General features: G+C 40.9%; 1 protein-coding gene across 1 annotated transcript in view; it reads right to left on the reverse strand.

The window, feature by feature from the left end:
- Positions 1-1,619: 1,619 nt before the first annotated feature.
- LOC149234392 (uncharacterized) overlaps positions 1,620-22,566 on the reverse strand; it is a 404,784-nt gene continuing 383,837 nt past the window's right edge. The window contains exon 11 of the mRNA XM_089371822.1: positions 1,620-2,036. Within this exon, the coding sequence (XP_089227948.1) occupies positions 1,880-2,036 (157 nt within the window). The 3' untranslated portion in view covers positions 1,620-1,879. The remainder of the gene's footprint in view (positions 2,037-22,566) is intronic.

Consider the following 22,566-nt stretch of genomic DNA (forward strand, 5'->3'; position numbering starts at 1 on the left):
CTATTGTCAACACTTTACACCTAAGCTATGTTACATTGGGCTTTAAAAGTTGGTTCAATTCATAGAAAGAGAGATCAAACACTCTGAGATGCAAACTTTTTGGACAATGCATTAAACAAAAAAAAAAAAATCATTTGATAAAATTAGGCAAAGTTGTTAAATAATCATCTCTAAAATGTCATATGTGCTTGACAACTAAATATGGTCAATCATATATAATCGATCTCCAATTACATGAAAACCATAACTATTAAGCACTTCTAATAAATTTTACAAACAAATCACTTTCCAGCGAATATGATCGATCTCCAATTGCACGAAAACCATAGAAAGAAAGATCAAACACTTTGAGATGCAAACTTTTTGGACAATGCAAAAAAATAAAAATCCATTTGATAAAATTAGGCAAAGTTGTTAAATAAATCATCTCTAAAATTTCATATGTGCTTGACAACTAAATATGGTCAATCATATATAATTGATCTCCAATTACATGAAAGCCATAACTATTAAGCACTTCACTTCTAATAAATTTTACAAACAAATCACTTTCCAGTGAATATGATCGATCTCCAATTGCACGAAAACCATAGAAAGAGAGATCAAACACTTCGAGATGCAAACTTTTTGGACAATGCAAAAAAATAAAAAACCATTTGATAAAATTAGGCAAAGTTGTAAAATAAATCATCTCTAAAATGTCATATGTACTTGACAACTAAATATGGTCAATCATATATAATCGATCTCCAATTACATGAAAACCATAACTATTAAGCACTTCTAATAAATTTTACAAACAAATCACTTTCCAGTGAATATGATCGATCTCCAATTGCACGAAAACCATAACTATTAAGCACTTCTAATAAATCTTAGAAACAAATCACTAATTACATGAAAACCATAACTATTAAGCACTTCTAATAAATTTTAGAAACAAATCACTTTCAAAGTAAAGAGATCGATCTCCAATTACACGAAAACCTTAACTATTAAGCACTTCTAATAAATCTTAGAAATAACTCACTTTCAAAGTAAATAGATCGATCTCCAATTACACGAAAACCTTAACTATTAAGCACTTCTAATAAATCTTAGAAACAAATCACTTTTGCAGTAAATATTAACTTTTGGACTCGAAGAATATGGCATCTCTGTGGGTAGTACAAAATTATAGATTATATATATTTCTCAGTTCCAAACTATAAAGATCAAGCACAACGCAAGTTTTAGGGAAGCAAACTTTGTATAGAGTTATATATGTTCAGATGATTACAATATTCAATAATAAAAATAATAATAAATTGCCATTGTAGCATTGTTCTTTTAAACTAATTTGATCAATGGATACAAACAGTTGTTTTGTGAATAATACCCAACTCACCTTCCTAATCATATGCAGTTGCGCTTTGCCAATCTGCTAAATGCACTTTCCCTTGGGGAATTATCGGAATTGCGCGACGAAACCATACCGATTCATGCAAAGGAAACAAATATAGACAATAGACAAGTTCAGGATAAATTCGCATATTCAAAAGATTTAGCCCTACGGGAAGAAGAAAAGCTATCTAAAAGTTTGTAAAGTGGACACGCGAAAATTGACAACTTCAACCATATCTTGAAAGCGGAGCAATTCTGCTATTGATATGATCTGTTATTCAAACGCAAAATGTACAGATTATAGGTAAGCGTGGCTCTCTGACATGGAGTTGTCTCCGTGACTCCTGTCCATGGTAACCAACTCCATGATTTGCTTTCAGAAGAGATTCACTAACCAACATAAACTTCTATAGAAGTACAATATACAAATTGAAAGGATAATTCTATTTGTACAATTCAACAAAGCTCATAAAAATTCTATAGCATTTTTCCAACATTATGAAACTCTAGTCTCATCTTCCAAAAGAATTTCGTAAATATCTGTTCTCAGTCGTAATTCTTTATCACGCATAACCTCCTGGAGATCAGATAACTCTTTTGCAGTCAATATGTTGTTGAGTTTTTGAAAGGCATCAAGCCACAAGAGCTTTGACCTGTAATATGTAGGATGCAATAAGTCATGCAATTGACATCCCAATGACGTCACCAGTAAATCTAACGAAAACAAGCGAACAGAAAATACCTTCTCTATCATAAGTACAGTTAATTTTGACTAAAGCCAATCCATGCTATTGCCTTATTCAATATTATAACTAAGATAAAATGCCTTCGCTAAGAATACATGTTAACGATGCATTAGTTGTAAGAACACAGATTAACGATGCATTAGTGAAATACATGATACACTTCCAAAGAAATCATTCAAGTTTGCATTTCAAATCCATTGACAAGAATGAGAGAAAATTATTTTAACATCCATGAGGCTAAAGATAGCCTATCGGACATATTGCCTCTTCATCTAGTTGATGTATTCAGTGCTTTTCTTTTCTTGTGAACCCTCTCGCGATAAACACTCCCAGCTTCTCAACAAACCCTTCCCTAAAAGGGAAAAAATGGTTGACAATCCATTGACAGCCAAAGTTCTTTAGATTGTGGAACTTTTGGTATACGTTTAGAAATACCTCCCACAGTTAAGAGCATGATAACGAATTTGTAGTTTTCCTAGAAGATAAAAGACCGAAACCTGCAATTCTCTTTCCTCTTGAATTATATACATTCCTACATAATAGATACATTATATGTACAACAAAAGGTGTTTGGCGAGTCCTCTCTTCGGTTTATTTTTATGGGTTTTCGTTGCCGGCCGGCCCTGTTTTCTCTTTTGCTCTGCTTTTCAGTAATTGCCCTTTTTTTGGTTGTCTCTTTGTTTTAATTAAACGCTACTTCTTCTGAACCATACCTGCTGGGTCCACTCCAGCGGCAAAACACTGAAATCGAAGCATTGAGTCTGATCTAATATGGGCAAACAGGTGGATTACTGTGTGCAGAAGGAAGCAATGGAGACAAAGTAAAACATCAACAATCAACACAGGTTCGTCTTCTCGTCTATTTGATGGAGATTTCTATGGACAGTTTCTGTTTGTTATGGGTTTTCTTGGTGTTTAGCTCCTTCCTCGCCTGAGCCTACCTTTACTGGGATTGTTTTCTTTATGTGTTGTGGGACCTGGTTTTTTACTTGCTCTGTCTTTTATTTCATGGGAGTTGTACGGTTCTGTACTACTCTCTGGGCATGAATAGCATGTTCCCTTTCGGGTTTCTTCAGTCGGAATTCCTTCACATTCTGATGTTAATTTCTATCGCGATATACATCCTTTTTTGTATCTTTATGACTCATACTCCCCCCCTGTCCAAGCGTTCAAATGCCTTTCGGGACTGAAATTTTTGAGAAATTTTTGAGCTTGTTTGTCCACAAGTCTCTTTCGGGGAGGGTTCTTGCCTGTATCCAAATAGTTTTCACTCACTTTGGCATCAGTGGATAAACTCTTTCATTATCTCCCGGCCATGCAAATATTTTGGTTTTCACATTTGTAATAGATGGTGGACTTGCATGGGCTGTTGTTGCTGTGAAGATCTTTAGTCCTCTCTTCTCTCAAGCATTGTGGCGTGGGATCCTTTTGTTGTCTTTCCTGTTCTCTGTTTCTCACTGCCTTCGGCTCTGAACTGGCTTGAATTTCCCGGCGCCGGAATCCTGCATATTTCGGCGGTTTTCAATTTCCACGGGGTGGTGGGTGGTATTTACTCTCGGTTTGGTCTTGGATCTACCACCATTAAATTATACTTGTCATCCAGCCCTGATGTCCATGTGATTTGGGATCCTCGTACTCCAACCCATATCAGGTTTCTTATTTTTATATTACGTGCACCATTTTTTATCTTGTTTTGGATTATGCACCGGCGGCGGTACTTTCCTTATGCTTGATGCAAGCTTTATTCTCTGTATGCCTTACATCCTCGTGGAGTGTGTTTTGTATGATCCCTAGATTTCTGGCGGTTTTCTTTGGTACATCTATTTATTTCCATCTACCACTCTGACACTCCTTTTCTACCTGATGCGGCAAATTTCTTTTTTATTGTATTGGTCTTGTTTATCCTTTCCATACCAGGGGTATGGATGTGTTGGACTCTGACATGTCTGCCCATGAGGCATTCATACGTGCCACCATGGATGCTGAGTCACATTTACTTCAATCAACTGGGGTGGATCGACGAGGTGGCACCCGGTCTCTAGACACTTGGCACACAATTCAAGGAGATGTTCCTGTGCCAGATGGTGTGCATGCGGCCCTCGATTTGCATGGTGTCAATCACGCAAGTTTTGGACGGCGATCTAGGCATCGACAACATTCTATTAGGACTACCAACCCACCACCTACTTTGGTTTTCGACCACAAAGTGTTGATCAATCATATTACCAGTTTGCAGAAGCATGCTCTCGTCGGTCGGTGGCATTTTGCAGAGCTAAGTGATGCTGAGATGCATATCTGGGTTGACAAAAAATGGAAATCCATGCTGGGAAACATGCCGACTGTGGTGACGCCGCTGCGGGGTTGGTACAATTTCCATTTTCACAGCCAAGATGACCTTATGAAAATTAAGGCCATTCCGTGGATAAATGGCAGCAGTTTTTTGGCACTTCACTCCTGGTACATTGGGTTTAATCCTCTTAAAGACACGCCACAAAACAAACTAATTTTTGGGTAAAGCTACTAGGGTTGCCTATAGAATTCTAGACAAAGCAAGTCTTCATGGATATCAGAAATGCCATCGATAAGTTTGTAAATGTTGATCTACGGTGTTTGGGGGCTTCAGATAAAAGAGTCGCCTGGATTCTGATTGAGAAGGAATATAGGAGTGGCTTTCCAGATCATATCGAATTGCATTGGGGGGAGACTCATTTGTCACAACGTTGGATTTCTGTGGAGTATCTTTCTAGTGTTTAAACTATAACTGCACTGAGCACCTTTTGGCTCATTGCCCTCATCGCTTGGGTGGTAGTGATCATTCTCATGGTTGCAATTGTTTTGGTGCGTTGGAGCTGTCACAATATGGGGATGGTCCTCCAGAGCACAATCGTATGGCGCCTCAACATGGAAATGCTTCTCGGCGAAAATCAGGTATTCCACATGCCCCTTTTTCTATTCATCCCCCTGTTAACTGTTGATTTGGGGTAGCATCGGATGTGCTCTAGCCATGAAAATTGGTGGAGAGGCTAAAGCACATGACATCTCCAAGACCCATAAATGGTTTGGGTAGATTCTAACCAGTTTGGGAGATATTAAATAATTAATATTTTTAATGGAGTTCCTAAATCTAAACTTACCAAAAATAAAATTTTAATGGGTATTAATATAAAACTAGGTTAGATGGGTCCAAAAGTCATGGATCAAGCCAAATCTACTCTTAGCCGTTGATTAGAGATTTAATCTCAGCCGTTGATGGACCAACGAGAAAAGTATAAGAGGAGGCTTGAGGGTCAGTTGGAGGACACACCAAGAGAGATTAAGAACTCGATTGTCTGGGGCAGGTTGCTGAGGAAATTGAGTGAGTGCTTTGAGTTGCAACCGAGGCGCTGTGAATGCATAGCAGGGAGGCAGAGTTAGTACCAGGAGGATCAGCGTAGAGCCGGGAGAGGGACGCAGAGCCAACTAGAGGCCATGAAGAGGCAACTAGGAGCTGCGCAAATCCAGAGAGGGCCAACATGTGAGACACAGAGGGTCTAGGCGCTGACACAGAGGCTCCAGAAGCTGATGTAGAGCCCAGAGAGGTTGACGTTGGGCTAGAGAGGCTGACACATGCCCTAGGGGCAGCTCTGGGAGAATTTCGTGGGACAAACTGAGAGCTGGAGAGCCGAATAGGGTGACGCAGTCCCTATCAGAGTGACGCAAACGGAAAAAGTTGTATTGTTACTGTGGGATCGTTCATCTGGTGATTAGCCAGAATATCTGTCTCTGACTGAGAGGTACTACTGCTGAGGGAATTCTCTGTTGGGTGAGCCAATTCTGGCACCGAGGTTGTATTCTGAAAATTGCATAATAATAAAACCCTCTGAATAGCTACACCTGTTTTCCTGCATAGGGTTTTCCCTCTAAATAGTTGCATCGGTTTTCCTGCATTAGTCCAAAAACAACGGTGTCACTTGTGTTCTTGTTTACTTTCAGTTGATGATCTGTATGTGTTGATACTGTACTTGTATTTATTTTCAGTAGTTACATGGTAAATAACTTGTTAAGTAATTGAACAAGTAGGAAGAAGGAAATCAGATAGTACAGGAAAAATTCTAACGGGTTAAACTTAGAAATTCCAACATGGTATCAGAGTGTGGTTGCAGATCACAGGATAACTGAAGGCATCAATCGAGCAGAGCAGTAGCAGCAGAAAACAGTTGTTCCGAGTGACAAAAGTTGTTCCTAGCAGAAAGCAGCAAGGAAGGGGTGACGCAAAGTGCTTGCGTCATCAATTCGAGAAAGGAGGAGGATCAGCACAGTGGCAGAGAGGAGCAGACCTAACCTACGCAGTGCCTGATCATCTTTCTTAGCCAGGAAGGATTGACGCTGTAACCAGGAGGTGCAGAATTTTGTCGGTGTCAGGATTGCGCAGAGCCTAACGGCTTAGTTCTTCATGTTGCTGAGGTATAGGGGGCTATGGATAATTTGCAGAGTGGAGCTGGTGGGAACTGTGGTTAGAACAGTACCTAACAGGGCATGACCAAGGAGGAAGGATTTCCAGTAAGGAAATCAAGACTCAGAGGGAGTCGAACCGAGGACTTCCAGATGGGAAGTAAAGAGACTCAGAAGAGTCGAAAGAAGAGCAGCAAGATGGCAGTGAATGGGCTGAGAGATCATGATACACTGGAGGGAGCTTCCAACTTCGTAGTCTGGAAGGCCAGGATCTTGTCCATTCTAGACAGGTATCGCATCAAGCACTTCGCCTTGAAAACGATAGTGATCCCAGTTGACCTAGCTGAAAATGAGAAGTATGAGGAGGCAATGGCCAAGGAAAAGTGCATCATCCTTGATGGGATCAAGGACCATGTGGTGCCACATATTGCCGAGAAGGACACAGCGAATGAAATGTGGGAGCCCTGAAGAAATTGTACCAGCATACTTCCGTGTAGAGGAAGATGTTACTTGAAAACCAGTGGTGGTCATACTAGATGCAGAAGGGAGAGTAGATAGATGTTTTCCTCGGTGGATTGAAGGAGATCCGTGATCAGCTAACTTCCATAGGGGCCATGCCAGATCAGGAACTAATGGTGAGGACCGCATTGAACGCAGTGTCAGAAGATTGGGAGGTATTTGTCTAGAGCATACTGGGCAGTACAAGCCTTCTAAATTGGGAGGAGCTGTGGGTGGCTCTTCGTCAGGAAGAGATCAGATGAGTGACCAAGGCGGGGAGTAGCAAAAAAGGGGTAGAATCAAGGAGGAAGAAGAAAATGTGACTCTCGCATCTACGGGAAAGCAAGAGAAGAGAAAGAAGAAGGACCTCTCTAAGGTCAAATGCTTCCATTGTGGGGAACTGGGTCACTATGCGAACCAATGTCGAAGGAAGAAGAGTAAGGGAGAGGATTTTGAGACCAAGGCAGCGCCAGCGAGAGCGGAGAAAGAAGTGGAGACAGATGACGACTATGCCATGAGTGCTCATGCGCCACTTGAGAGGAAGTGGGGAGACATCGAGCTATAGTCAGACAGACTATAGGCGATGAGGGGCAAGATCCTCGAGGTACCCAACCTCTTGGATTATACATTGCTACGAGAGCCCCGAAGAGGAGTAGCAGGATTGCAGATGTCGGTAGAGACGGATGCAGATGGAGTGACAGAGGGAGCTACAGTGCAGAAGTCCCGGGACAGCGTGAGGCAACAGTGTGAGATGCACGGAGTTGTTGCAGCAACGCAGTGGTCAGTAGAGGGAGCACTTGTCAGCAACAGAAGGAGCTTCAATATGGGGAGTGTTTCTAGCCTGACAGAGATGTCAGAATTGGGAGATCAGTTACTTACTTCTCAGTAACTGAGTTGCAGTGCAGGGGTTAGCAGTGGCAGTGCTATGGGCACCACAATGCAGCATGATGAGAGGGGATGCAATGCAGATGCAGCAGTGGCAGTGGCAAGGCCATGGGCAACAACACGGATGTAGAGGGGGTTGCTGTACAGATGGAGCAGTGGTAGTGGCAAAGCCATGGGCAACAATACAGGATGCAGCAATGCAGAGGATATCGGGCAAGGAGGCCTAGCATCAACACAGGGACCGATGTTGGATGATCAAGGTGATACTCATGGAGGAGTATTACTTGAGCACAGTCCTCGCTAAGAGGGAGTGTTGATTTGGGGTAGCATCGAATGTGCTCTAGCCATGAAAATTGGTGGAGGCTAAAGCACATGAGATCTCCAAGACCCAGAAATGGTTTGGGCAGATTCTAACCGGTTTGGGAGATATTAAAATAATTAATATTTTTAATGGAGTTCCTAAGTGTAAACTTAGGAAAAATAAAATATTAATGGGTATTAATATAAAACTGAGTTAGAAGGGTCCAAAAGTCATGGATCAAGCCAAATCTAATCTTAGCCGTTGATTAGAGATTTAATCTCGGTCGTTGATGGACCAACGAGAAAAGTATAAGAGGAGGCTTGAGGGTCAGTTGGAGGACACACCAAGAGAGATCAAGAACTCGATTTTCTGGGGTAGGGTTTGCTGAGGAAATTGAGTGAGTGATCTGAGTTGCAGCTGAGGGGCAGTGAATATATAGCAGAGAGGCAGAGTCAGTACCAGGAGGATCAGCACAGAGCCGGGAGAGGGACGCATAGCCAGCTAGAGGCCACGTAGAGGCATCCAAGAGCTAGGCAGATCCAGAGAGGGGCAGCATGTGAGACGAAGAGGGTCCAGGGGCTGACGCAGAGGCTCCAAAAGCTGATGCAGAACCTAGAGAGGTTGACGTTAGGCCAAAGAGGCTGACGTAGGCCCTAGAGGCAGTGTTGGGAGAATTTCATAGGACAAACTAAGAGCTGGAGAGCCAGATAGGGTGACGTAGTCCCTATCAAAGTGACACAGAGCAGCAGAAGTTGTATTGTTGATGTGGGATCGTTCATCCATGATTTCGCTGGAATATCTGTCTCTGATTGAAAGGTACTACTGCCGAGGGCATTCTCTCTTGGGTGAGACAATTCTGGCACCCAGATTGTATTCTGAAAACTGCATAATAATAAAACCCTCTGAATAGTTGCACTGGTTTTCCCGCATTAGGTTTTTCGTGGACATTAGTCCAAAAACAACGGTGTCACTTGTGTGCTTGTTTACTTTCATTTGATGATCTGTATGTATTGATATTGTACTTGTATTTATTTTCAGTATTTACATGGTAAATAACTTGTTAAGTATTGAACAAGTAGGAAGAAATAAATCAGATAGTACGGGAAGAATTTCTAACCAGTTAAACCTAGAAATTCCAACATTAACAGATCCTCGAATTATGGCTCCTCGCCCAACACTGTTCCTTCATCCCCTTTGTCCTCTGATAAGTCAGACATCCCTGTCGAATATATTCCATCCCTGCATATTCTAAATGCCCCTCAAGGAATCACTCCTCCCCGCCATGACTTTCGGCCCCTTATTCGTCACATGATGTGAAAATTCTATCACTGCAACAACTGATTTAGTTTACCTACTTATTTTCCAATAAGTTATTTATGAAATTCCTTCAATAAACATTAAGATAAATTCTGAGATGCAAATGGGTTTATAGAACCAAGTATGGACCAGTTGGAAAAGTTGATAAACATAAAGCTCATCTTGTTGCTAAGGGTTTTTCACAAGTTGAAGGCATTGACTATACTGAAACCTTCCCCTTGTTGCCAAAATGAACTCTATCCGCCTTGTTCTTTCCCTTGCTGCCTCTTTCAAATGGGAAGTCCATCAGATGGGTGTTAAATCTACCTTCTTGCATGGGGACTCGAATGAAGAAATCTATATGGAACAACCTACTAGATTTATACAAACAGACTCTAGCCTTGTATGTCGGCTTAAGAAATCCATTTATGGTCTCAAGCAAGCCCCTAGGGCTTAGTATGCCAAAATGGATAGCTTTCTTTTAGATATTGGTTTTTTTAGGTGTCATTCTAACAATACTATCTACACCAAGAAAGTGGGTAAGTCTCTTATCATTCTTGTTCTTTATGTTGATGATCTTATCCTTACTGGTAGTGATCCCAACCTTATAAACCATGTGAAGTCCAACCTTAAAAAGAAGTTTGAAATGACAGACTTAGGACACTTGCACTATTTTCTTGGTCTTCAAGTCTTGCAAACCAAGGAAGGTATTTCCTCTCACAGTCCAAGTATGCCTGTGATCTTCTACACCACTTTCACATGGAACACTGTAAGCCAGCGCCTTCTCCCTTTCAGTTTGGAGCCAAACTTTCAGTCACTTGTACTTCCCCTGAAGTTGATGCTACCTTATACTGTCAGCTTGTAGGAAAACTTTTGTATCTGACCTATACTCGTCCTGATCTTTCCTTTGTTGTTGGCCATATTGCTCGGTTTATGCAAAACCCACATGAAAGTCATTGGAAAGCAGCTAAAAGAATACTTTGTTATGTTCGAGTTACAGTTCAGTTTGGGATTCATTACAGTGCAAAAGCATCTCCTCTATTGGTTGGTTTCACTGATTTCGTTTGGGTTGGTGACCATGATGATCGGAAGTCTATTACAGGTTATGTCTTCACTCTTGGTTATGGACCTATTACATGGGCTTGCAAGAAACAAAGTGCCATTTCTCTTTCTTCAGCAGAAGCAAAGTATCGTGGCGCCGTAGAAGCTAGTAAGGAAGCCCTGTGGCTTCATCAGATGCTGTTAGAGTTTGGCTTTCAACAACAGCATCCGACTACACTTTGGTGTGATAATCAAAGTGCTATTCAACTATGCAAAGATCCAGTCCAACATCAACGCAACAAACACATTGAACTACACATGCACTTCATCGAAAAGCTCATTCATGACCATGTTGTTGAAGTGCAATATTGTTCAACCAATGATCAAGTTGCAGACATCTTTACAAAGGCTCTCACAAAGGCGAAGTTTACTAAACTTCGATTTACGGTTGGAGTTCAAGAAGTTGTCACTAAGGGGGGTAGGCTCTAATGCCTCCTCCCTTCTCCTATTGTGTCATATTTGTACATCCTCCAATCCTATCCCAAGTTGTTCTTAAGGGGAGATGTTAGGATATTCCGACACATAGGAAATAGTTAAGTATAAATTGGTCTAGTGTAAAGTTAGGTAAAGTGTGTTTCTTTACTATGTACATTTGTAACTTACAATCCGATGGTCACGATATGTTCTAGACATGAAGTGATCCGATGGTTCATTCTCTCCTCGGTATTACCAACGCTTGATCCGTGGCTTAACACCCGATTGGTCCATGATCTCTATTTAAAGAGCATGGAGGGTCATTTGTAGGGTAACCGTTCATGAGAGAAGCTTATGTAAATTTTCATTCTGTTATTAATAAATTGCCTGAAGTGGCCGCATTGGCTTAGGCCGTGGATTGTTTCCCTCTTTGAGGGTTTTAACCACATCAAGAACACTGGTGTATTGATCTGTGATCTATTTGTGAGCAGTGTCCTTTGGTGTTCTGTCTGAGGAACTTACCCTGTGAATTCCTACAAATACAGAAACAAACACATGCACAAGAATCAACACATCGACATAGATATTTTGGACAACAGTCCCCGAAAAAACCCAATGTGGGAAAACCAGTGCAGCAAGGGAGTATTTTATTATTCAACAATTCTTCAGTACAACAGTGTGCCAAACTGGCTTACCCAATAGAGAGAAAAATTCTCTAGCACTTCTCTCAGTCTCAGTGTCAGCCTGGCTGACCTCTATGTCATCCCCTGCCTCTTTGTGTCAGCACTAGGCCTCTTTGCGTCACCCATGCAAGCCCTCCAGTGACTACGCAATCTACTGCTGCCTCTGCGTCTGCCTCTCCAACCTCTGCGCTGATCTTTTGGTGCTGCTCCCGACTCTCTGTTACGCACTTGCTGCCTCCTGTTGCTCTCAAGACCACTAGTTTGAATTTCTCAGCTAACCCCGCTCCAGAAATTGAACTGACTGGTCTCCCTCAATGTTTCCTCCAACTGGCCCTCAAGCCTCTTCATATACTTTTCTCGTTGGTCCATCAACGGCCGAGATTAAATCTCTAATCAACGGCTAAGATTAGATTTGGCTTGATCCATGACTTTTGGACCCTTCTAACCCAGTTGTATATTAATACCCATTAATATTTTATTTTTCTTAAGTTTAGACTTAGGATCTCCATTAAAAATATTAATTATTTTAATATCTCCCAAACCGGTTAGAATCTACCCAAATTTCCCAAACCATTTATGGTTCTTGGAGATCTCATGTGCTTTAGCCTCTCCACCAATTTTCACGGCTAGAGCACATTCGATGCTACCCCAAATCAACACATGATGCACCCTCATCCTCGTATATTACATACATACCTGCTCTGTCACCCTCACGTTTCCCTCATCAATCCCAGGGGCCTAGGCATAGCCTTACACCGCCTAACTCGCCACTCGCCTCCCCCACAAATTTTGTTGGTAGTGACCTGGACTTTCTTCTTCAGAGAAAGACCTTGGATCTACACTCTCTCACTATACATAAACCACCTGCCTCCTCTTCCCCCCACGTCAGCCCTAACTCCGCCGGCAATATCACTTTCCAACGAAAGCAAAATCGTGGCAGTCGACATTTCCGTGGGCGACCCAGGCCTATCCCTCTTAATTCCCCTATCGATCGTTTCCTTGTTGAGGTTCCTATTGCTGATATACCTTCTTCTCGGGCCCTTGGAGCACAGATGCCCACACAGGGGTTGACATGACTTTCATCCTATCTCTCAACATTCGGGGACTGGGGGCTGCCTTGAAATTTCTGGCCCTCAAACAACTTTTTCTCTCTGTTCGTCCATATATCATTCTCCTACAAGAAACCATGCATTTGGTTCCACATGTGATTCAATATTTCTAGAAAATGTTCCCGGAATGGCATATGGCTGCCACGGCTGCTGCTGGTCTATCAGGTGGTCTTGTGGCCCTATGGGACCCTCGATGGGTCAAGGTCAGGGCCTTTTCATGTTTTGCTGGTATTCTGCTTGAAGGACATATCCGAGGCCTGATGGGGCGCATCCATATTCTCAATATGTATGCCCCATATAAGAATAGGGTTGTTTTCTGGGACAAGTTGTTTTCATCAGGGATATTGGAGCTGGTATCCCTCATCATCGTGGGGGATTTAAATTGTACGGTTGGCTTGGATGAAGTCTGGGGACATTCCAGGAAAATCGACCCTTTGGCGGGGGTGATCCGAGATGCTATTATGGATCACAACTTTGTCGATATATGCCCTAAAAAGGTGGTTCCTACATGGGACAATGGGAGAGTGGGGATGGCATATGTTGCAAAGAGGCTGGATTGTTTTTTATTGCATGAACAGGTGGTGGAGCGCCTTGGAAATGTTCATGCTGAGGTGATCAACAATTTTTTATCTGATCACTGGCCCATTACTTTACAATGGAGGAGGGCGGAGTTTAGAAATGGGTTGCCTTTCAAGTTCAACCAAGTATGGTTGGACGGCCCGGATTTTAATGAATTGGTGCGCAAAGTATGGACCCGTGATGGGGATCAGGAATCATCTCCCATGGTGCACATCCTGGATAAACTAGAGATCCTTCGCAGGGAGGTAAAAGCTTGGCAGAAACAGAAGAAACAATTGCATAAGGATTTGCTCGATATAAATCATGAACTGGATGCTCTTCGCCCCCAGATGAATACACATTGTCTCTTGATTCTACCTGGAATCGTATTCATGTATTAGAACTCAAAAAGAAGCAGATTCTCACTATTAATGAAGCCTCATGGCGCCTGAAGAGCAGAGCTATCTGGATTAGAGAAGGGGACCGAAACACAATTTTTCCATCGATTTGCAAATCACAGGCATAAAATTAATTCAATTTGGGAGATTATTGATGCTAACGGGAATCAGTTTCAGTGGCAAAGGGATGTCTGCAATGCTTCTGTCACTCATTTCTAGAAGGCCTACAGACAAACTGAGGGGATAGATGCGGAGGACCTTATATGGGGTGTGGATCTTTATCCCACCATGTTTGATGTTGATGCAAACTCTGAACTGTTTAAAGTTGTCTCTAAGGATGAGCTTCTGGAGGTGTTAAAATCCTTTAAGGGCGACAAGAGTCCAGGCTTGGATGGGTGGACGGTGGAGCTATTTACTCATTTCTTTGATCTCTTTAAAAGCGACCTCCTTGACATGGTGGAGGAGTCGAGGACCATGGGGGACATACACCCACATATAAACTCCACTTATATTGCTCTCATTCCGAAGAGGTGCCCATCAGTCACTTTCTCTGATTACCGGCCCATATCGCTTTGTAACCTTATTTACAAAGTTATATCAAAAACTATTGCGAATAGGATGAAGAGTACATTGTCGCGTTTTATTTCACTAGAACAGTTCAGTTTTCTCCAAGATAGACAAATACATGATGATGTTGCTATTTCCCAGGAATGTTTGCATTCGATCCACACAAAGCATCTAAATGTTGCCATCATGAAGGTGGATTTACAGAAAGCATATGACTGTCTGGACTGGGGATACCTCAGACTGGTTCTTCAAAAGATTGGTTTACAGTCCAGATGTGTGGAGTGGATAATGGCATGTGTTACAAACGTAAATTATGTTGTGATCATCAATGGATATCCATCGAAGTTCTTCAGGGCTGGTCGGGGTCTTTGACAAGGATGCTCACTTTCCCCACTCTTATTTATCCTGGCAATGGATGGTGAAGAATAAAAACTGATAGCTTGTAGGCTTGAATGTAAAAATACACAAAGGTATTTGAAATAATATTTTATTAATATATAAAAATTGTACAAGTGATCAATGTTACAATGAGGACCCGCATATTTATACCTAAGCAGGTGTCCTTTCGTGAATGAGCATGTCTTTTAGACATGCCTTTTCACTTAACTTAATGACTATTTAACATAATCAATATTTAATTATTTAATACTTACATTTATTTTATTTATTTACTTGTTATGAATTATATTCATAACAGATGGGTTGAGTTTGCATATTAAAAAAGTAGTGTTGGATGGACAGTTTCAAGCACTGCACATGGGAAATGACATCAAAATTTCCCATAGTTTCTTTGTTGATGATGTTCTTATTATGGGGATGTTAAACCATTTTGCTTGGCTGACTCTTTTTCATGTTTTTACAAAATTTGCTAATGCCACTGGATTACATATGAATCTTCAAAAGTCCATTGTATATCACGACATATGTGATATGGAGGTAATTGCTTATATTAAAAGTCTTTTTGGGATAGATGCGGAGCTGATGATGAGTGGTATGAAATATCTTGGCTATCATATCAAACCATGCAACTATAAGATCGTCGATTGGCAGTGGCTCGTGGACCATTTCTATAAAAGGATTTCTGGATGGGAATTTAGATGCCTATCACTGGGAGGTCGCATAATCCTGACACAAGTAGTACTCACGCAGTTGGGGGTATACTGGGCTCATCTGTTTCATATCCCTCTTTCTATTATAAAAAGTCTTAATAGAATAATGGCCAACTTCATCTGGGCAGGTAGCAGTCGACAAAATAAATTTCATTTGGCCAAGATGTCCCAAATTACTCTTCCAAAGGGTATGGGGGGCTGGGGGATTTTGAATCTTCGTCGCTTTGGATGGGCATTATTGCTGAAATCATTATGGAGGGGGATTTTTGGTGTTGGTACATGGGGTAAGATCATTAGATATAAATACCAGAAGGAGCATGATTTTCTGTTTTGGTATCGCAAAGGATGTATAGGGATCCCATCGGGCTGGGCAATTTGGCTTAGCTTCCAAAAGATAGATTTTTTTTTTACAGTATCTTGCATGGTCTATGGGGTTGGGTCACAGGATTCTCATTGGTGTTGATCGCATTCTAGGCGCTAGATTGGAATGCAACATTCCAGAGGAGTTCACTCGCTGCATAAATGGACGTGGTATTTATTTTTGGAGCCAAGTCTTGTCCACTTGGCGAGGTCCTTGTCCTGTTTTGAAAAGCACAGAGGAGAAGGGTCTGGCTGGGAAAATGACGAGGGAATGGGATCAAATATGTGCCAGCATGAAATTACTAGGAATCTGTTGTGAAGGGAATAGTGATCAGTTTGTCTGGACGGGAAGATGAAGGCGGGGAATATCATGGTTGTTGACACATACAACCAGTGTTAAAAATATTGGTATCGGCAAAATATTGGCAAGGGTCCAGAAAACATCTTATTGGCAATATCGGCGAAAATATCGGCAAATATCGGCAAGCATAAAAAATGCACAATATATTCATTTTTTTCAGATTTCTAAACATATAAAGTAATAACAACATGAACTAAACCCATTGGCACATAAATATGAAGAAAGCATTGATATATATGATGTCAAATAGAAATGATACATCAAACTTCAAGGCGATACCAAATCTTGCTGATCCCTGATAAATTATCCAATCAAGGACTCAAACAAAATAACATCACATATCTTGTTGATCCCTGATAATTGTCCAATCAAGCACTCAAACAAAATAACATCACACATATAAAACTTTAAAAGTATTTCATCATCATGAGTTATAAACTTATATGTAGCAAAAGTTGCAAAACAAATAAAACTAGCAGCTATCTATCTGAGACCATTGGCCTCTCCCTAGCAGCTTTCTTTCTGTCTTGTTCAGCGATTGCTTCTAGAGCTTTTTGTATAACCTCCACTAGAAACCATACAAGGCATTACATCTGCATCATGTGCAGTGAATCTAGCTAAATGGTATTTCAATCGTGTAACCCCTCCTAACATCTTGGTCCCACACAATTTGCATGATATATATGCCCGATTTGCCCCACCAACAGCCTCCCCATACTTCCAAAATGGGTCCAAGGATTTTGGCATATTTGACATTTGTAGTGAACTAATTCAAACCTAGGGCACAAAAAAAAAACAAAAAATTGGCATTAAACCCCCCAACACAAAAAATAATAAGTAATGACCACCTCATTTAAAAAAAATTACTACATTATTTGCACTTTGCAATGTAAATGAAAAATGGCAATAAGAGAGTGCATAAGAAAGTTGAAAAAAAAATGAAGCTTGTTGTCCAAATATGGAGAAAACCCTTGCATTGGCTCATGGGCATGAAAATCATAGCAAATGGAAAAAAAACAAAGAAACAAAATGTTGGTAGGCAAAGAGGCAAGCAAGCATAACCCTAAATCTATGAAAAAATCATTAACATAGGGGTTTTTAAGAACATATCTGTTAATGGAAGAAATGAAGTTTGTCTCACTGTTCTTCAATCTTTGATCCACAAAAAACTCTTAGTTGGTGGTGATAATCATTGTTTGATCCTCAAACCCTCCTCGACAACCACCACAAAACTCTTCCCCTTCCTTCTCCAACACTCAGAAATAGAAATGAAGAAAAAAAACGATTTTCCCTTTTTCTAGCCGCGGCATAACATGCCCGGTGATATTTTCTGTCGTCTCGCGATATTTTGCCGAGATATCAGCGATATATCGGAAATATCGCGATATTTTCTTGGCGATATTTCGGCTCGCCAAAAATATTGCGATATTTCCTATATTCAACGATATATCGCCAATATTATCATCATTGCAATAACACACTCTGTGGAATGGAGGTTTAGCATGGGGGTATATTGTTAGGATATTCCGAAACATAGGATATAGTTAAGTTCAACTTGGTCTAGTATAGAGTTAGGTTAGAGTTAGGTAAAGTGTGTTTCTTTACCGTTGTACATTTTGTAACTTACAATCCGACGGTCACGATATGTAGTGATCCGACGGTTCACTCTCACCTCGGTATTACCGACACTTGATCCGTGGCTTGACACCCGATTGGTCCATGAGTTCTATTTAAAGCGCATGGAGGGTCATTTTCGGTGAATCCGTGCATGAGAGAAGCTTATGTAAATTTTCATTCTTTGATTAATAAATTGCCTGTAGTACCCACGTTGGGACAGGCCGTGGACTGTTTCCCTCCTTGCACTCTGAGGGTTTTAACCACGTCAAAAATACTGGTGTATTGATTTGAGATCTGGTTGTGAGCGGTGTCCTTTTGGTATTCTTTCTGTGGAACTTACCCTGTAAATTCCTACATGGTATCGGAGCCATTTGAGGGCCGCGTCCGTTGGTGATCCAAATCTGAAGCCGGTAGAACTGCATGCGGCTGTCGTTTCCTAGATCTGCTGTTTCTGACTGCTTTCGGGTCGAGAGGACTGCTCTGTTGCGTTCGGAGCATCTGTTCCAGTGAGGAACCCCTTTCGTTTCACGCGAAAAGGTTTCCGGTAGCCCTAGCTGTGTCATTTTTCAGATCGGGAGGTATACAGTGTTTCTTTTGCAGTTTACTGTTATTTTCTCTCTGCTTATTTCGGTCTCAGTTTATTTAGCCTTTTTTTTTAACCGGATCTATACCTTTCATTTCTGCGTATGCTCTTTGCCCTGCGACTCTGTGCGATCTGGGCAAATCAGAAACAGAAAGGAAGGATTTTTCTCATGCGTATGCTCTTTTCCCTGCACCTTAGTGTGATCTCGGAAAATCAGAAACATTGAGAAAAATATTTAGTTTTTCGGCTAAAGCTAACTTTGAGATTTTTTTTTTTTTTTTTTTAATTTCTAGTTTTTTGGCTAAAGCTAACTTCGAGCCGCAAGGTTCATTTTTCTTTGCATATTCGTGTTGGGTTTTGTGTTTTTTGTTTTGTAGGGAAAAAAAGCTTTCTCAAGGCAAGCACGCAAACCAAGGCCCCCCCCCTCTCTCTCTCTCTCTCTCTCTCAAATTTTTTGTATAGATCAATTGGTTCAAAGCTATTTTAAGAGAGTAGAGGTCTTGGGTTCAAGTCTCCATTTTGTGGGGGCGGATTTTTTCATTCCCGCACATTCGCGCACTTTGCCGGCAACGTCAACAATTTTTTTTCAAAAAGCCATAACTTCTTCATCCGGAAGCCTTTTTCAGAGCCGTTTTTTTTAAAACCGCCTATTTTTTCGAGATCTATCCATTGGAACACTTACTTTCAACATCTTCAGCTTCAGTTTTTTTTAAAATGGAAAGTCCATGCCAAGTCATTCTTGACAGCACTAACTACTTCCAATGGGTAGAATACATGGAAGATTTACTTAGAAGTAAAGGTCTCTTCAGAATAGCCACAAACCAAGAGAAGAAACCAAAAGATGAAGACAAGGCGGCAAAATGGGAAAATAGACAAGATCAAGCACGTGGTTTGATAGGGATGTCTATTTCTCCTGATCTTAGATTCCACATTGCAGGACTTGAGACTCCTCATGAAGCATTAGAAAAACTTGCTAAAGTTTTTGGGATTAAAAATGAAATTAGAGCCCATCAACTTGAAAATGAGCTGCTTACTTTGGATCCTAATAATTTTTCTTGCATTGAAGATTTCTTGTCCAAATTCAAGACCCTTAGATATCTCTTGGAAGGTGTTAAAGTTAAGAAAGAAGATGGTAACCTTATTTATTCCATCCTTACTAAGTTGGGACCAGCCTACTCTGTATTTGTTTCCACTTTCCATTCTACAAGGGAAGCTTTCATTTGTCAAGGACAAGACTACAAGGCCCCTTCCTTTGACTCCTTTTGTGATTCCTTAATAAGAGAACAAGAAAAACTCTTACACCTTGGTCTTCTTAATCTTGGAAACTCTTCCACGAAAGCGTTAGCCGCCCAGCAGCAACCAAATTCAAAGAATCCTAAGAAGTCATATCCTCAAAAGAATGGTCCTAAACCATCTCAGCCTCAAAATGAAAGATCATTTCAGCAAAATGATAAGACCAATAAAAACAAATGGAAGAAGACTGATAGACATTGTAACTTTTGTAATCGAGATGGCCACTTAGAATCTAAATGCTTTAAGAAGATGGAAGCCTTGGAAGCCGCAATGAAGAAACATAACATCCATGTGGAGCCTACTTCAACTTCAACTTCCGGAATGGCACTTTCTGCATCTCATTGTCAATCATCTCAGTCTGGTTATGCATTAAATGTATCTTCTTCTTCTTCTCATTCTCATGAGTGGCTCATTGATTCTGGAGCCTCTTGTCACATGGCCAAAAACCAAGCCATGTTTTCTTCTTTAAATGATTGTAACACCAAAAATATATATATTGGTGATGATAGATCTCTTAATGTTGTAGGGACTGGAACTGTTCATCTAGACAATGGTCAGTTTAATGATGTATTATGTGTTCCAACCTTATCCTGCAACCTTCTATCTGTCTATCAGATAACTCATTCAGGTGAAGGTAAAATTGTTGAATTTTCACCTCATGATGTTGTAATCAAGGATCTAAAAGATCCTAAACAGATTCTAGCTACTGGTCTTGCTGATGATTCCAAAAGGTTGTATAAGTTTCACAACTTTGGGTCATCCAATCTTCCCTCAGTATTTGTTGCTCATAATGATGAAGTGAGCAAACTTTGGCATGAGCGATTTGGTCACTTAAACTATCGCTCCCTTCAGCATCTATGTAAAGAAAATATGGTGACAGGTCTTCCTATGGTATCTTGCAGAGATGGTGTTTGTTCCGGATGTGTACTCGGAAAACATCATCGGGACAGTTTTGACAAACGTGCCTCTTGGCACGCCTCAGCCCCTTTACAGCTTGTGCACAGTGATTTATGTGGTCCTCTTCCTGTTGCTTCATTCTCTGGCTGCAAGTACTTCTTAACTTTCATTGATGATTTCTCCAGACGCACTTGGGTATACTTCTTAAAACTCAAGAGCGAAGTATTTAACACTTTTTTGGCCTTCAAAGCCTTTGTTGAAAAACAATCTGGACATCAAATTCTTAAGCTAAGAACTGATAATGGTGGAGAATATGTTAAAAACACATTCATCAACTTTTGCACCGAAAATGGAATTCAAATGCAACATACTGTTCCATACACTCCACAACAAAATGGTGTAGCTGAAAGGAAAAATCGCACCTTAAAGGAAATGGCTAATTGTATGCTGCAATCTAAAGGACTCAGTCTTAGTTTTTGGGCCGAAGCAATTAATTGTGCAAATTATATAATCAATCGCACTCCTACTAAGGTTCTAGAGAATATCACTCCAGAAGAAGCTTGGAGTTCCATTAAACCAGATGTAAGTCACTTTCGTGTGTTTGGAAGTGAAGCATGGGCCCATATTCCAGATGAAAAGCATAAAGCTTTAGAACCTAAGAGTGAGAAATGTACTTTTGTTGGATATTCTGAAGATGTAAAAGGTTATAGACTTATTCCATTTAAGTCCAAAAATGTTATCATTAGAAGAGATGTAAAATTTGATGAAAATAAATCGGCCTGCGAGCCTAGTCCGGCGGATGTGCCACCTCTTCCTATCTCTTCTACTTTTGAAAACTTTCTTCTTCAGATGATGAAAGCGAGGATGATAATCCTCCCCCACCTTCTCAGGATCCTCAACTTCCAAGATGGGTCCGTGCTACTCGGGATGCAGCAGGTGATCTTGCCGGTGATCCTACAGATCAGCGACGTACACGTTCTCAGTTTGAAAGAGCCTCTTCTTTACTGGCTCAAGCTCCAGTAAATCATGATCCTGACACTTTTGCAGAAGCTTCAGGCCATCCACATTGGGAAGCAGCTATGAATGAAGAATATCATTCATTAATGACAAATGATACATGGGATCTTGTTCCTCTACCAAAGGGACGCAAACTTGTTAGATGTAAATGGGTTTACAGAACCAAGTATGGACCAGATGGGAAAGTTGATAAACATAAAGCTCGTCTCGTTGCTAAGGGCTTTTCACAGGTTGAAGGCATTGACTACACTGAAACCTTCTCCCCTGTTGCCAAAATGAACTCTATCCGCCTTGTTCTTTCCCTTGCTGCCTCTTTAAAATGGGAAGTCCATCAGATGGATGTTAAATCTGCCTTCTTGCATGGGGACTTGCAGGAAGAAATCTATATGGAACAACCCATTGGCTTCATACAAACAGACTCCAGCCTTGTTTGTCGACTTAAGAAATCCCTTTATGGCCTCAAGCAAGCTCCTCGGGCTTGGTATGCCAAAATGGATAGCTTTCTTTTAGAATCTGGCTTTTCTAGGTGTCATTCTGACAATACTGTCTACACCAAGAAAGTGGGCAACTCTCTTATCATCCTTGTTCTTTATGTTGATGATCTTATTCTTACTGGTAGTGATCCCAACCTTATAAACCATGTGAAGTCCAGCCTTAAAAAGAAATTTGAAATGACAGACTTAGGACATTTACACTATTTTCTCGGTCTTCAAGTCTTGCAATCCCAAGAGGGTATTTTCCTTTCCCAGTCCAAGTATGCTTGTGATATTCTTCGTCATTTTCACATGGAAGACTGTAAGCCAGCCCCTTCTCCCTTTCAGTCTGGAGTCAAACTTTCAGTCTCTTGTACTTCTCCTGAAGTTGATGCTACCTTATACCGTCAACTTGTCGGAAAACTCTTGTATTTAACCCATACTCGTCCTGATCTTTCCTTTGCTGTTGGCCTTGTTGCTCGTTTT

The sequence above is a fragment of the Pinus tabuliformis genome, chromosome 8, assembly GCF_031772625.1.
Source record: "Pinus tabuliformis cultivar Carrire ecotype Pingquan chromosome 8, CPIR1, whole genome shotgun sequence".
Taxonomy (NCBI): domain Eukaryota; kingdom Viridiplantae; phylum Streptophyta; class Pinopsida; order Pinales; family Pinaceae; genus Pinus; species Pinus tabuliformis.